Source organism: Medicago truncatula, chromosome 3, assembly GCF_003473485.1.
Source record: "Medicago truncatula cultivar Jemalong A17 chromosome 3, MtrunA17r5.0-ANR, whole genome shotgun sequence".
NCBI classification, from domain to species: domain Eukaryota; kingdom Viridiplantae; phylum Streptophyta; class Magnoliopsida; order Fabales; family Fabaceae; genus Medicago; species Medicago truncatula.
The window spans coordinates 53,675,583-53,690,749 of record NC_053044.1 but is presented as its reverse complement, the minus strand read 5'-3'; the positions used below and the strand labels follow the sequence as shown (position 1 = coordinate 53,690,749).

At 33.4% G+C, this 15,167-nt stretch overlaps 3 protein-coding genes across 3 annotated transcripts; 2 read left to right on the top strand and 1 right to left on the bottom strand.

Moving 5' to 3' along the window:
• Positions 1–466: 466 nt before the first annotated feature.
• Positions 467–6,327, top strand: LOC11427347 (cryptochrome DASH, chloroplastic/mitochondrial). The gene is made up of 13 exons (XM_003603475.4): positions 467–961; positions 1,353–1,492; positions 1,623–1,847; positions 3,078–3,203; positions 3,318–3,392; positions 3,797–3,913; positions 4,002–4,048; positions 4,389–4,465; positions 4,654–4,729; positions 4,898–4,967; positions 5,094–5,217; positions 5,412–5,461; positions 5,580–6,327. Exons 1-13 carry the CDS (start codon positions 520–522, stop codon positions 5,796–5,798), a joined length of 1,788 nt encoding a protein of 595 aa, XP_003603523.2. The 5' UTR covers positions 467–519; the 3' UTR covers positions 5,799–6,327.
• Positions 6,328–7,462: 1,135 nt separating this feature from the next.
• On the top strand, positions 7,463–11,896 carry LOC11433034 (uncharacterized protein At2g24330). The gene is made up of 6 exons (XM_003603474.4): positions 7,463–7,673; positions 7,831–8,114; positions 8,819–8,963; positions 10,035–10,144; positions 10,523–10,952; positions 11,110–11,896. Exons 2-6 carry the CDS (start codon positions 7,851–7,853, stop codon positions 11,526–11,528), a joined length of 1,368 nt encoding a protein of 455 aa, XP_003603522.1. The 5' UTR covers positions 7,463–7,673; positions 7,831–7,850; the 3' UTR covers positions 11,529–11,896.
• Positions 11,897–13,366: 1,470 nt separating this feature from the next.
• Positions 13,367–14,648, bottom strand: LOC11425868 (uncharacterized). The gene is made up of 5 exons (XM_024779071.1): positions 14,553–14,648; positions 14,280–14,444; positions 14,111–14,164; positions 13,828–13,971; positions 13,367–13,741 (listed from the first exon to the last, which is right to left on the bottom strand). Exons 1-5 carry the CDS (start codon positions 14,646–14,648, stop codon positions 13,367–13,369), a joined length of 834 nt encoding a protein of 277 aa, XP_024634839.1.
• Between the last annotated feature and the right edge of the window lie 519 nt (positions 14,649–15,167).

The window sequence follows — 15,167 nt, the reverse complement described above, 5'->3', positions numbered from 1 at the left end:
TGATTTGAACCGTTATGATGAATTTCAAACGTTTGTGTAATTTGAACCAAATGTCGGTTTGATTTAATTATGGACAATTGTAAAAGATATTGCATTTTTCTTGTTTATGTCCGAGTTTCAATGTTGTATGAATTATTTTGCCTTTCGAAATGCTCTGCTTTAATTACAGGTAAAAACTGGCCGAAAAATAGCTTAGAAATGTTTTAGAATCATGCAGAGCTCACTGTCTCCATAATTTGTTTTCCTCGGCAATGAACTATCGAAGTTTTTCTCGGCAGTTAAGTGCAGTCAGATTTCTAATTCCTGGGCAGTGTATTATCAAATGTGGAAAGAGCAATTCTCTGGATAATTAACTTCTACCTTGACGCAGAGGTAAGTACAAAGTACAACAATAGGACAATACATGTCCACGTCACAACAATCCGTTTCTGCCACGTGTCACAGTTTAAAGTGCATAACGTGTTTTTCTTCCTCACAAATCTCCGTCCCCAAAAGCAAATCGACGTTGTTCGCTCTTACATGGCCATTTCCCTCTACAACACTACACTTCCATTTCTTTCTCTTACAACAACAACTCTCAACTCATCAAAATCCACCCTAACATCAATCCTCACAATCACAAACCCAACAACACGATTTCAGTTCCCAAACATCGCAATGAACTTGTGCACCACCAAATCCGAACCCTCAGCATCTTCTTCGTCAATGCAACACGTGCCAGAGCTAGATTCTAACGAAATGGAACGTGTGGCAAACCAAACATTCCAAAGGTACACTTCCAACAATACCAAGAGGAGTGGTAAAGGTACAGCAATCGTGTGGTTTAGAAACGATCTCAGAGTTTTGGATAATGAAACTCTCTACAAGGCTTGGCTTTCCTCACAAACTTTATTGCCTGTTTACTGTATTGATCCTCGGCTATTTGCAACCACTTACCATTTCGGATTTCCAAAAACTGGAGGTATATTCTTTTTTCGATAACGTCTTTTATCTCTTTTCTTCAATGACATTGACACTATTTATTAGTTAAAACTCTGCTCTAAGTAGTGTATCAAAAAATACTATACTTTTATAGTACAAACTTGTACACTAAGCTATCGGTTTGACCTTGCTGAACTGAGCCTGAATGTAACATTTGTCAGCGTTGTGCCATAGTATTTTTTTCCGTGATATGTTGTTTCATAGTTTGACGCATGTTGGACAACAAATAATACATCTTCAATCTAATGTGTTAGTGTTTTGTAGCTTTTTTTTAGCTTCTATGTTTGTTTTGTTGGTGCTATGGATTTGAATTTGATTAATGCAGTAGCAATATAATATAGCATCACCTTTACGAACATGACCTTGTGCAGCATTGAGAACACAATTTCTCCTTGAATGTTTGGATGACTTGAGGAAGAATCTAATGAAACGGGGACTTAATTTGCTTATTCAACATGGCAAACCTGAAGATATTCTTCCTTCTCTAGTTAAAGCTTATGGAGCTCATACAGTTAGTATTTGAGTATCATTTTTTTAATTATGTTTAATAAGCTAGTTTAGATTGATGAAATTTCCAAATTTTGTGATAATTGAAGAATCTTTAGGGTTGGTTCATTAATTAGTGAATGTGAAATTGTCAGGTTTATGCACAGAAAGAAACTTGTAGCGAAGAGTTGAATGTTGAAAGGTCTGTAAACAATCGTCTTCAACAAGTGGTGGTACCATCTAATGGATCTGCTGGGGCGGCAACAACTTCTAACAGCCACCCCAAATTACAGTTTGTTTGGGGCACCACTATGTACCACCATGATGATCTTCCTTTTGATGTCCCTTGTTTGCCGGATGTTTATACTCAATTTCGTAAGGCATGGTATTTCAATTGACATGTGTATAGATTTATATGGATTTGTTTGGATTAACTTATTTTAGCTTATCTACTAACATAAGCACTTGTAAGACTGTTTGAGAGAACTTATGAAAACAACTTATAACACATCCATAGTTGATTTCATCTTATTTCCCAAGGTAATTAAAACCGGACCGGACCGGCCGGTTCAACCGGTTGAACCGGGAACCGGACCTGTGTCCGGTCCGACTGGCCGTAAAAACCGTCCTCATATAGAACCGGGGTATAAACCGGAGAACCGGGCGGAAACCGGAAATAACCGGTAAAACCGCCGGTTCATCCGATTCCATGGGTTGGACCGTATTTAGCATATCCTGCAAAAAAATGACAAAAAAGCATCGATTCCATGGGTGGATTTTGGTTTAGAAAAGTGAGAACAGAAGCAGAGGGTAAGTGCGGCTCTAGAGGAGAAAGAAAAGATGAAAGAAGCAGCTCAGGTTTAATTGATTCGGGTCAGGTCATTAGGGTTATACTCAAATAAATTTTTTGGACCAACTAGCTAACCTATAAGGCCCACTACACATTCAAAGTTGTTTGCTCTTTGTAAGACAACGTTCAGTTTTAGTTCACATGTGAGTAATTAATTTAGTCGTGCTTTCATGATTTTTTTTTTGGAACAATAATTAACTTATTTTGTTTGTTCATTAGCTTGTAAACATTTGGAAATAAAATTATATAATTTTAAAATTTTAAAGGCACTATAAGAAACTAAAAGAGTTTTTTTAAGAAGAAACTAAAAGAGTTGTATGTATTAATTCACATGATTATTCGTAAAAAATATTATATCATTTTAATTTTTAATAAGTATGGGAAATTGTTGAATGAGTTTAAGTTTCAGTACTGTAAAATATGAATAATATATAATTTTGTATGTTATTGTTTTATATAATGATAAAAAAAAAATACATATTTAACTAAAACCGGTTCAACCCGGTTGAATCCTTAAACCTCGAACCCATAGGTATACCGGTTTTATGTCCGGTCCGGTTTTGATTACCTTGTTATTTCCATAAGCTCTCCAGGGTAACTTATGAAAACCACCCATAGGTTATTTGAAAACAATTGAACTTTATTTTTGTTTATATAATTAGCTTGTATATAAGAGCTTATGCTATAAGCACTTAGTTAAGTTGTCCACCGAAATAGGAAATGGCTTTTGTTGCTACTCATGCTGCTACTGAATTTGCAGACTGCTGAAGCGAAATGTGTCGTGCGCTCATGCATCAAACTGCCAACATCACTTGGACCACCTCCCCCAATTGAGGATTGGGGATGTCTTCCTTCATTGGAGCAGCTGGGACTTTCCTCACAGAATGTAGGTTTTGCCATAAGTATACCTGTGGATATCCATGCGAGAATCTAGTCCTTTGAACTCAACAATGAAAAAGTAATGAGTTTTGCTCTTTCTGTTTGCTTCCTCTTGATGTAGGTTAACAAGGGGATGAAATTTGTGGGGGGTGAAACTGCCGCATTGAGCAGAATATATGAATACTTTTGGAAGAAGGTCAGAGGTTACACTTATCTACATTTTTTTAACTATAAATGTTATGTTGGAATTAATGTTAGTTATGATGGGAGTAGGGATGGAAACTTGAACTCCTTATCTCCAAATGAAAATGTAGATTTAATTTATGTCGTTCTGCATCTGTCTATTCTCCGAATAATGAGTTGATTTAGGAGTGATATTTTTTTCACCTTTTTGAGTAAACATGAAGGTTCAAGAGTTATCACTGATACAGAATGGAAGGGAACTATTTAATTGTGTGCGACATAAAATAGGAAAAAGGGTCAAACGAAAATATGTTCACTGGCTCCGGGAGTTAATTAAGATATTCAAGATCTAAAAATATAGTGTGGTCGAAACATTGTTTAGTTATCTAACTCATTCTCAAGATTGCACATGTGTAGGATTTACTAAAGGTATATAAAGAGACCCGAAATGGGATGTTAGGGCCTGATTATTCTACTAAATTCTCGCCATGGCTTGCATCCGGAAGCTTGTCTCCTCGTCTCATACACGAAGAGGTTAAAGTTGACAATAAATTCTGATTTGTTTATTACATGATATTGAAAAACTAGACTCCTTTGATAAAGTATTGTCTGTTCATCATAGGTGAAGAGATATGAGAATGAAAGACAAGCAAATAGTTCTACCTACTGGTAACACTTCGTTTTCTTATTATTGTAGATCTACATCATATTTATTGATAGAATTCTCTTATTTGCACTTTTTTAGCTATTTCTGAATAATTCACTTATCTGTCAAGTTGTATTTCGCACACTTGCTTTAACTCCATCTAGAAAAGGCTAGTGCAAAATTCAGTGCCAAAGAAAGGGTAATGCTTAAGGAAAGAAAAACTAATAGGAGAAAAACCAAGCTATTCATTCTTTAATTCTTCATGAAAGTTCAGTAATAGTAGACAGTTAAATAATTACACGGTTGACACCCTACATCTTCTTGTAACACATTCTTCTTCTGAATCCGTCTTTATTTTCACAGGGTTTTGTTCGAGTTGATATGGAGGGATTACTTTAGGTTTTTATCAGTCAAATATGGAAATTCACTTTTCCATATAGGTATGGGTTGTTCAAAGTCTCTGATGCCTCTGGCGATTTATCGGGTCATGGATTAAAACTTCTGCTGATTTAATATGGCGGTGTTATTCATAATTGTGGAGTGCAAGTGTGTTGATGCATCTCCGTAGAACCTTTTTGTTATAATTAATTTATCAGATTGCTTATGTGTAGTCTTTATTTCTTTGTAGGTGGACCTAGAAATGTTCAGAAAAATTGGAGCCAAGACAAGAAATTATTTGAATCCTGGAGAGATGGTTGTACAGGGTTAGTTTCTATCACATCATTATACAATTTTCTTGTTTGTTTCAATACAATACTATTTCTTGATATTATTTTTGTTCTTCTAGAATAGAACTCAAACCTGTAGTTTTTTCTTTTAGCAAACTCAAAGCTGTAGTTGGCTTTTTCTTCACTGTGTATATACACCTTCAGGTATCCTCTGATTGATGCAAACATGAAAGAATTATCCACTACAGGATTTATGTCGAACCGTGGACGGCAGGTAAACCAAAGTACATTTAATGTCTTTCTACAGTATAGTAATTGCTAGGAATTGATACATTGAACTCATGTGAATTTGCACACACCTTTTGCAACCGGAACATGAAAGATTACCCTTTTTTGACAGATTGTGTGTTCCTTCCTAGTTCGTGATATGGGCATAGATTGGCGCATGGGAGCAGAATGGTTTGAGACATGTCTTTTGGATTATGATCCATGTTCTAATTATGGAAACTGGACTTATGGATCAGGTAAATATTTGGAAGTATATGTAACACTTTCTGTAGTAATTCAAATGAAATCCATTATTTCCACATTTCTCTCTTGATAAAAATCCTTTTATATTTTTTAATATGTCATGCCAACATTATTATGTTGTCCATAAATTCTTTAAACAATGTAAGTTATACTCCATACTCTCTTACATTTTCTTCTTCCTAATCAGGAGTCGGGAATGATCCCAGAGAAGACCGATATTTCAGCATACCAAAACAAGTAAGTGTCTATGAGAAGATTCACAATTTACTTCAAAATATGGACTTGAAACGGATATAATATTCAGTAAATTTTTAAATTTGGTTCTGATGTAGAACTATTATATACTTGTTGTCAGGCACAAACATATGACCCAGAAGGTGAATATGTTGCATACTGGTTGCCACAGTTAAGAGCAATCTCAAAAGAAAAAAGGAACTTTCCTGGTAATTTATACATTCGTCAAATTGTGCCTCTCAAGTTTGGAACGACTAGTAGACATAATAATGGAGACAAGTCACTTGGTGCAAGAAGAGGTAATGATAGAGGAAATGAACGAAGATGGAACAGGAGATAAATTTGGAGGAACAAGGGAATTAGAAGCATGGCCACCTGTTATATCACTGTATCTCACACTTCTATGCATACCATCATCCTCAGTGGGATGTGGAGATCTTCTAAATGATAGATAGGGTAGGCTTTGTCTACCTGGAGCGTATCAAAAGATGGTAAGAAAGTTTGTGCCCCCGTTGAAATTGAAGTAATCCATATCTATATGATAACTTTTTTTTTAGACAATTTTTATATATTGTAACTTTTTTTTTGACAAGATATATATGGTAAGTTGAGTATGGTCAATTTTTATTTTATTTTTACAAGCAAACTCATCATACATATCATTCGATTGTAAAGAATCTGTACAAGATGGTACACAATATCAACAATCTAGGAACTAGGCTCATGGCTTATGGCTTATGTGACCAAATTATAGTTAATCTCCTAAGACTGTGACTGAGGGATAATAAGGTGAATACATATCACCAATAAGAACTCCTAGCTCATAGATATGATTCTTATGGGAATGAACTTATCAACAATGTTGCACAGTCAGATTAATAAACAGCATGCCAAAGAGAGTTGTAACAATGCATTTTTTTGTGTGTGTGTGTGTGTAAAGGACCAACAGTCCTCAACATTGTAATATGCCTAAATTTATCACTAAATAAACTTATACACCAAAGTTTTTATGTAGATCATAAATATTAATGAGTAAATAAGTCTTTGTTGTAGAAAATATTATTAGACCGTAGAGATTTTTTAGATTGTGTATCTTGTTTAATCGACTTCAATTTCAAAAAGTTATATATGGTAACTTTTTTTGACAAGATAAATAATTTTTATAAATCAACTTTTAAATTATTTATCTTGTTTAATTAAAATAAAATTTGTTTCTATAAAGCCAGGTCACATTGTCCCGCAGTCTTACAAGTTATTCATGCTATTTTTTTACTTAGAGAAATGATATTTGAACATCCATTTTGTGACAACTTTTGCAACAACTTTCTCTCTCATACTCACATTACTTTTTACTTTATCTCTCTATTGTTTTGGTTTTCGTGCAAATATCAACTTTTTCTTTGTAAATTATGGTTGTCCTAAAAGTTGTCAACTAAATAGTTGTTTAAATAACACTCCTCTTTTACTTATTCGCTAAAGGTAACCTTATTCAAGATATTGACTATCACTAAATGTGAATGCTCATCTCATACAATATTTGAACATAGTTTCTCCATACCGTGGGATAGACTCTAGTTGGTATCACTCTAATTTATGTCCTTAAATATAAATTTTGAAAAAAAAAAGTGTTAGTTTTGATGGAAGGTATTATGCTTAATTTACAAAAAAAAAAAAAAAAAAAAAACTAAAATCATATTTTTAGGTAATTTAAATGATCTTTTTACGAAGAGGTAATTTAAATGATTTACTAATTAGCAAGTAGTTTAATGGTCAAAATATTAAAAGTTTAATATAATTCATATAAACAATGAAATGGTGTTTTTTTTCCTCATAAGATGGTGTTTTCTAAAATATAAATAATGACAAATAACAACTTATTTCATAAAATAATAATTAATTTATAAATTTATGAAATGGAGTATCGGTATATCGTATAATAATATGATACTGAATGATTAAATACTCCTTTTTCACCTGGCTGTGGCATAAAGTTAGTTTTCCAATTGGTATATACATTGAGTGGCATTCAAGTCTTTGTTTCTTTTCTTGATTACGATCCTCGTGCTACGTGTTCACGACGTGTTTGGAAACTCCAAAAATACTAACTCCCCCGATTTTGCTTCCTCCTCCCGGCAATCCAATCCAATCCAACGTTTACATATTCAATCAATAGCAAGATCCCAACAATCCACTCAATAATCAACCTCAGGAGGAGGTTAATTTCTCCATTTCACGCCTACTTTCCTTTTTCTTCAGCAATTTTATTAATTAATTAATCGCTTAATTAGTTAAGTAGAACGATTAATTCCTATCTGTGTTGTTGTCTTGTGAGTGTGATTGTTGATCCGTTTGATTTCTGTTTGTGTTTTTAGGAAACAGGAGGGGGGAAATAATGGCCGATGACAAAGCAGTTGAGGAAGGTGAAAAGAAGGAGACAAGTCCTACTGCTACTGCTTCTGGGAATGTAAAGAAGAAGCGCAAAGGATTCATTTCCCGAATTTGGAATGGGATTTTTAGGTTACACGGCGATGATTTTGAGAAGCGCCTTAAACATATTTCTAAAGAGGAAGCTACTGTTATTGCTCGAGTCACCAGGAGATCACGATCCAGGCGCCAGACTTCCCGCAATCTTATTGTTTTTTCTGTTATATTTGAGGTTTGTTCTATTTTTTTTTAATATAGTTGATGCTTAATTATACTTTGTATGCCTTTTAGCCACTGTTGTCAATTGCTGATTTTTGGAGTCGCTATTTCACAATGTTTTGTAGTACTGATTAGGGTCTTCGGAACAATACCAATTTGTGCAAACTGCGTTATGCAACAGCGCTGTAGCACCCTTATAACTGTTATTTAACATCACTCCTTTGTACTTTTCACTGTAATATTGCCTGTTGAAATTCTCATGTTTTCTCCATTGAACCTGATATTTAAGTTGTTTCTTTAATCCTTAGAAACTTTTGGTTGTTCATTCCTTTTCCCATTGTAGATATTTATAGGATTGTCTACCGGCATGGTTTGTTCTACTTTTGAAATATGTATCAAACATATAACAGAAACAATATGTTATGCTCTCTCTTCTTCTTACCTTTATTTTTATTCCAAAAATAAAAAATAAAAAATTACCTTATTTATAGTTTGGCACATATATATAGAGAGCAAGTAATTGACCGCAGTGGTTATTCAGTTCAGTTTAATAGTTCATATTATTTATCCATTTTGATTAAACAGCTAATTAAGTGGTTATTTGGTTTCTATCAATAACTAAGTTGCAGACTTGCTGCCATGGTCCTAAACTGTAGCCCCCCTTTTTCTCATTGTAATAAAAAATAGAGTTTCGCTGAAAATAGTTTCAACTTTCAGGTCATTGCTGTAGGTTATGCTATTATGACAACAAGATCGGTGGGTATTGATTGGAAAATGAGGGCGATCCGGGTTTTACCGATGTTTCTTTTGCCTGCACTATCATCTGCTGTTTATTCAGCATTTATCACCTTCACACGAATGTGTAAGTGTCAAAAGCTTTAGACATGCATATCTTACAGATGGTAGTCTACATGTTTATTTCATCTTTAGCTATCACGGCTTTATATGTATGGTCTGTGTTCTACTTTGATTGGGTTTGCTCTAGTGTTGCTTCATTTGCAATTGTCATCTATGTGAATGAAATCTTAACTTCCATGTCATAACTCTCAAATTTGATGTCATCTAGTGGTCTTATTTATGATAAAATAAAAGGGTTTTTCTATCATGTGCAAATTTGCACATGTTAAGAAGTTTAAAATAGAAATTTTGTATTGGAACCTGTACATTTAATATTAAATATAAAACTTTTGAATATATAATTGTTATTTTCCAAGAAAAAATTACTACTATTAGTTGTTTTAACATGTGCAATGTTGCACATGTTAGACAAACCCTACATTAAAATGTTTACAATTGGAACAAGTTATAAATTCATCATCCGTTACAATTGCTGCCATTCCTAATTGTTAGAGGCTTAGAGCCATTGGAAAGTCCGCAGTTCAGTACTTCCTGATATGAATACTTTTAATGAAAACATTTCCTCATGCTATCAAATCGATGACTCCACGGTAGTCAGCAAATGCTGATAAAAATGTTTGGTCATAGCAGGTTTTATATTTCATTAGAAGGTCCTTAAGTTCATTCAATAAAACAGACTATGAAACTTGTATGTATAGATTTTCTCTTGAAGGAGTAGCATTTTATTTGTTAAAGAAAAGTGTTGCCATCTGTTGGAAATTCCGCCTTGCGGTCCGCCCCTAGTCGCCTAAATTGTGACCTTTGGTTAGCCTTCATTGCAGCCTCCAACACCTTCATTGTGTTGGCTTTGAGGGGGTGGGTTTAGTCTCACATCGGATAGATAAGACTCTTGAGAAGAGTTTATAAAGAGGAGGCACTCCTCACCTTATAAACCGGTTTTGTAAGGATGAGTTAGGCCCCAAATTTCAACACCATTAATACGAAGTTATAAAGGCTGTATTATTTGAACATCGATGAGTAAAAAGTAAATTTCCTAATTTGTTGAAGTTTTAATTCATAATGTGTGATTATGTAGGTGATCGTAGGGACCAGAACATTCTTGAAAAGCTTAGAGCTGAAAGGCAAGCAAAAATTGATGAGCTCAAAGAAAAGACAAATTATTACACTACACAACAGCTTATTCAGGTGATTGTTTGAGGAACTGAAAGAAGGCTTGTTACATTGTTTTCAATATCATATTTTTTTTAAGCTATTTGGATCAGACAAGATAAATTGAGAACATACAACTCATTATTTAATTTTTCAGAATCCTATTAGAGCTTGATGACACGCCTTCTAATTCTCAGTTAGGATTTTTTTATGCATGAAATAATAACCCGTGTGCTTTATTTTTTGGAAGAATCAACAATGTGAACATACGACATGACTAATGGAATCGAAGTTCCTTAATTCATTATGAGTTATGCCCGTGTCTGTGCTTTAAATTGTTGAGCAGCTTTTGATGGTATATGTTTACCACTACTTTAATATTGCTGACTATTATACATGTGATGATGTACATAGAGATATGACCCAGACCCAGCAGCAAAGGCAGCTGCTGCAACTGTTTTGGCTTCCAAATTGGGTGCAGATTCTGGTATGAGATTGTACATGGGTGATGAATCCAATCTCAGTGGTGCTTCAACAGGGAAGAGCAATGATGTTGAACTTGTGCAGTCCTCTGGACTTCGAAATCGGAAACAAGTTCAAACTAGATCCACTAGTCCAGGGACATCCACGCCAAATTTTGCTGATCAACAATTAGCAGGTTCAGGGGGATTCGATCAAACCCAGACCTCTGAGTATAATCAACATGCTGTCGTCGAACATCACCAACCTCAAAGTTCAACCCCACAAGATGGAGGATGGATTGCAAGAATTGCAGCGTTGCTTGTGGGTGAGGATCCAACGCAGTCTTATGCTCTCATATGCGGTAACTGCCACATGCATAACGGTAAGGGGCTCTGAATTTTGTTGTCTATGTTTTTGTCCTTTTGCATTTATTGCAGGAAATAAAAAAGAAGAGTGTAGTGCTAGTTTTTTGGGCATTCATCATTGTTAATTGTTGAACACAGTAACGGGAAAAGTGTATTTTATCTGCTTATGACCAGGTCTTGTTCGGAAGGAGGATTTCCCATTTATCACTTATTACTGCCCACATTGCCATGCTCTGAACAAACCAAAGCAATTGGACGGGAGTGTCTCCGGTCTTGCTTCCCCAAATGCAGGGTCAGTGCAAATGGATGAGGGTATCTTGGGCCTTCCTTCCCTTAATGTAGGGTCTGTGCAAATGGATGAGCGTATCTCGGGCCTTCCTTCCCTTAATGTAGGGTCTGTGCAAATGGATGAGCGTATCTCAGGCCTTCCTTCCCCTAATGCAGGGTCTCCAAAAACAGGCGATGGTGAGGCAATTTTAAATGCTAATGCTTCTGCTGCAGAGAGCATAATCACAAGCAATGGTCCCGTAAATGCTAGCCCTGAGGCTGAGAAAGTATCAGAAATGACAAATTTAGAGGAGAAAACTGATTGAAATGCTAGCGTACTTTTAGTGATTTGGTTGTTGGGATGCCATGTCTTGCCCCTTGTTCCACGGGAGGAACTGACTATAAGGGGAGGAACTAAACAGTTGGTTTCCTTTGTTGGTTTTGCTACACGAAGAGTGCGGAAATACTTTGATACATATTGTGATTTGTTATACATAGATTAGATGGATTGCTTGTGAGATAAGGCAATTTTGGTGTGTTTTTTTCTTTCTTTTTTGGTATTATATTGCTTCAGTGTTCCGGTTACAAACCCAGATCATACATGAGAGAAATTTTGAAAACGGACTTTATATCCATATTGTGCATGCATTCCGGCCATGATGGATCGTCTCAATTCATCAAAAGAAATTGTGAACCTGATAGGCCTACATTATTACGTCTGTTTATTTCCATTTTGGAATTGTTCATTTTAAGAAATCAAAATGAAATATAGGGAAAAAGGGCTATGGGGGAAGAGAAATATAGGGAAAAATTGAAAAATCTTTCACAATTTTTGAAAGAGTATTTTTTTAGAGAATGGTAAATTAATGCTTATGATTAATAATATATTTTTAGTTTTAAGAATATTATAACACCATATATTAATTTGAAGAATTCTTATAAACTCTCCAAAATCCTCCAAAACCTTTGCAATTTTTTGGTTCCCTTTCTCTCAATGTCCTTTGTTTCTTCCATTTACTCTTTTCTTTTTTTCCAAACTTCTTTCCCCTCCAAATTTGCAAACAAAACTTAAGAATCAAGGTATGATTCAACAAATATAACAATAAAGGAGCAAAAACAACGAATGAAGCACATGTTATCTAACATGAATACAACATTGAAAGTGGTCCATCATTGATCAACATCAAAAGTAAAGTTGACTAACGAAATTTAATTTATAGATGAATTTTATAAATAGTGATATGGATTTTTTTTTTTTGAGTCAATATTATTGATTGGGTAATTTATTTTCATTTTACAAATAAAGAGAATCATGGTTACGTCCCCGTGAGCATTATATACTCTTAAATACATCTCTACATTTTAGGAGATATGCAAATTTGTGAAAAGAATAAGGGTTATGCTTTGAATCTTAACGGTTGAGCAAATTTTCATTATTTCCTTAAATTTTATTTTTAGGGATGAATTTATTTTTCTTTAGATTCTACCTTCACAACTTACGATATCATCACATTGTCCATGAGGCAAATAAACAAATTGGATTTTCTTCATTTTTAAATAATTTTTATATATTAATATGTTTACGTTATTTGATCATAAAAAACACTTTAAACTTTTCTTTTTTCAATTTATTAAGAATAGGATTACGCAAATCAATTTTTGTTGTGTTAAATAAGTTTTTGGTTCTTATAAATATAATTAATTTTTTTTAGTTCTCGTAAGAAAAAGTAATATGTTTTGGTCTCTATAAAAAAAATTATGTTTGATTTTTTTTAAGGAGAAAATTCATGTTTAATTAACGACATGTTAAAAAATATATAATATTTTATAAAAGAGTTTCTTATAATGTTATTAACATATTTTTAAAAATATCATTCAAAAATTTAAACATAATTAAATAAATTTTAATAATAGAAACTAAAACGGCATGCTGAATTTTTTTATACGAATTAAAACATGTCACTTTTTTTAATGATGATTAAAAACAAAATTCGTAATATTTAGAGACCAAAAATTTATTTAACCTTTTTTTTAATCAAAAACACAAAAAGGAAGGCATCATTTATGTGTATAGATCATTAGAAAAAAGAAGTTATTCTCAATAAAGATTGTGTAATATTCATTTATTTAATTATTATCATACTATAACCAAGGCTTGTTTAATTTAAGTGCCGCAGTTACCACCAGGTCCTCCGAATTGCATAGAATACCCAACTTGTCCTCTTTGATCTCCATAGAATTCAACTTCATAACATGATTTTGGGGCATCATTGAATTTACCTACCATATAGTATTCTGGTCCTAAATCTTTTCTAGCTACACTTTGATATGAAATATACCTAAAATAACATGCATGTTTGAAATCGTCATCAGGGAGGTGTCCTGATCCCATTGAGGGACTAGAAGCACCCGCAGGAGTCACCGTTCTACCACCCCATCCCACTTCATTAGCGTTGGCCATGTTGGAGAATAAGGTTGCAGGAAAATATCCAATTGTTATATTTACCACTTTCACCCACCAATTTTTTGTTGTTGGATCCTGGATATATTCATAGTACACTTGTGAATATTATTATTTTTTTCATATTGAATGAATAATCTAAATATTTTTAATTTAAATTTTACCTGAAAAAGAGATATTGGCATCTCTACCATTTTTCCATCGTATGTAGATGTTTTTTCTACACGTGAACCGAAGTAATATTTATCGGTTTGAACAAATCCTTTGCACAACATATTGTAGCATCCAGTAGTCTTGAAATTATCTGACTGCATTTTATTTATATTTTAAAGAAAAGAAACCGTGGTTTTTGTAAGATTCAAAGAATAAATATGAGTTAACACCACCAAAACATCTCATTAACATTATAATAATAAAAAATATTAAAAGCCATAAACCTTCACTTACTGTCCATCTTGAATAAATATGAGTTGCATCATCATTGTACAAATCTGGAGATACCTAACATCATATATATGGGAAAGATTACTCCAAATTTATTTAAAATATAAATCAATTGATAGATGCATATTTTTGATAAAAGAAAATTTACATAATAGAATAAATTAAAACTCACATTCCATCCAATGACAATCATATTAGTACCATCTCCCTCTCCGTTTTTAACATATAAATAACCTTCGCTTGATTGGCCCTTGTCAACTTTTGGATTATACATGCTCGTAGCTCCACTAACTCCATAGTAAGGACCAAACGAAGCATCAACAAACACATAAGCAGACTACAAATTCAATATATTCACGTATTAATTTGACTATTGAAGCAATAATGTTATTTATATAGATAAACTAAGAAATTTAAAGTTAAGTTGTATAATGAGATAACTTACACGACTAGAAGAGCTAGTTTGAGCTAGGCTATGATTATTGAATGAAAAACTACTTTGAATGAGCTCATCTCTGGTTGTCCTCGGAATAGGGACCATTTCTTTTAGACACCTAACTTTCTCAAGCATATGCATAGGTTTCGTATGGAAAATATCTTCACTTTCAAAACTTGGTTTTCTCTACACAAAAGAAAGAAAACAAGACATTTGAAAAAAAGAAAAAACTGAAATTTAACCATATTAAAATATTTTACCTGCAACTTATGATTTTTTAATAAAGGATGATCAAAAGCTGGTTGTTTGTAAATATCAACACAATCAATTGTGTATCCAGACTTTGTCTATAGTAACCACCAAAATCAAACAAAAACAAAATTATTAAATATTTTGTCAAAAAAAATTATTAAATATGAAGATCAAATTAATCCACCAATAAAATATATGTGTAAATACATTAATGACTTTTCGTTGTCTCTTCAACTCCGAATCTTCTTTCAATGTACTATGCGTACTATCAATTGTGTACCCAGTACTGCTAGTTACCAAACACAATACAAAGAATAGTGTATTGATCATTTTCACAATTCTCTCGTTAAAAGCAAAAACTTCATGATGGAT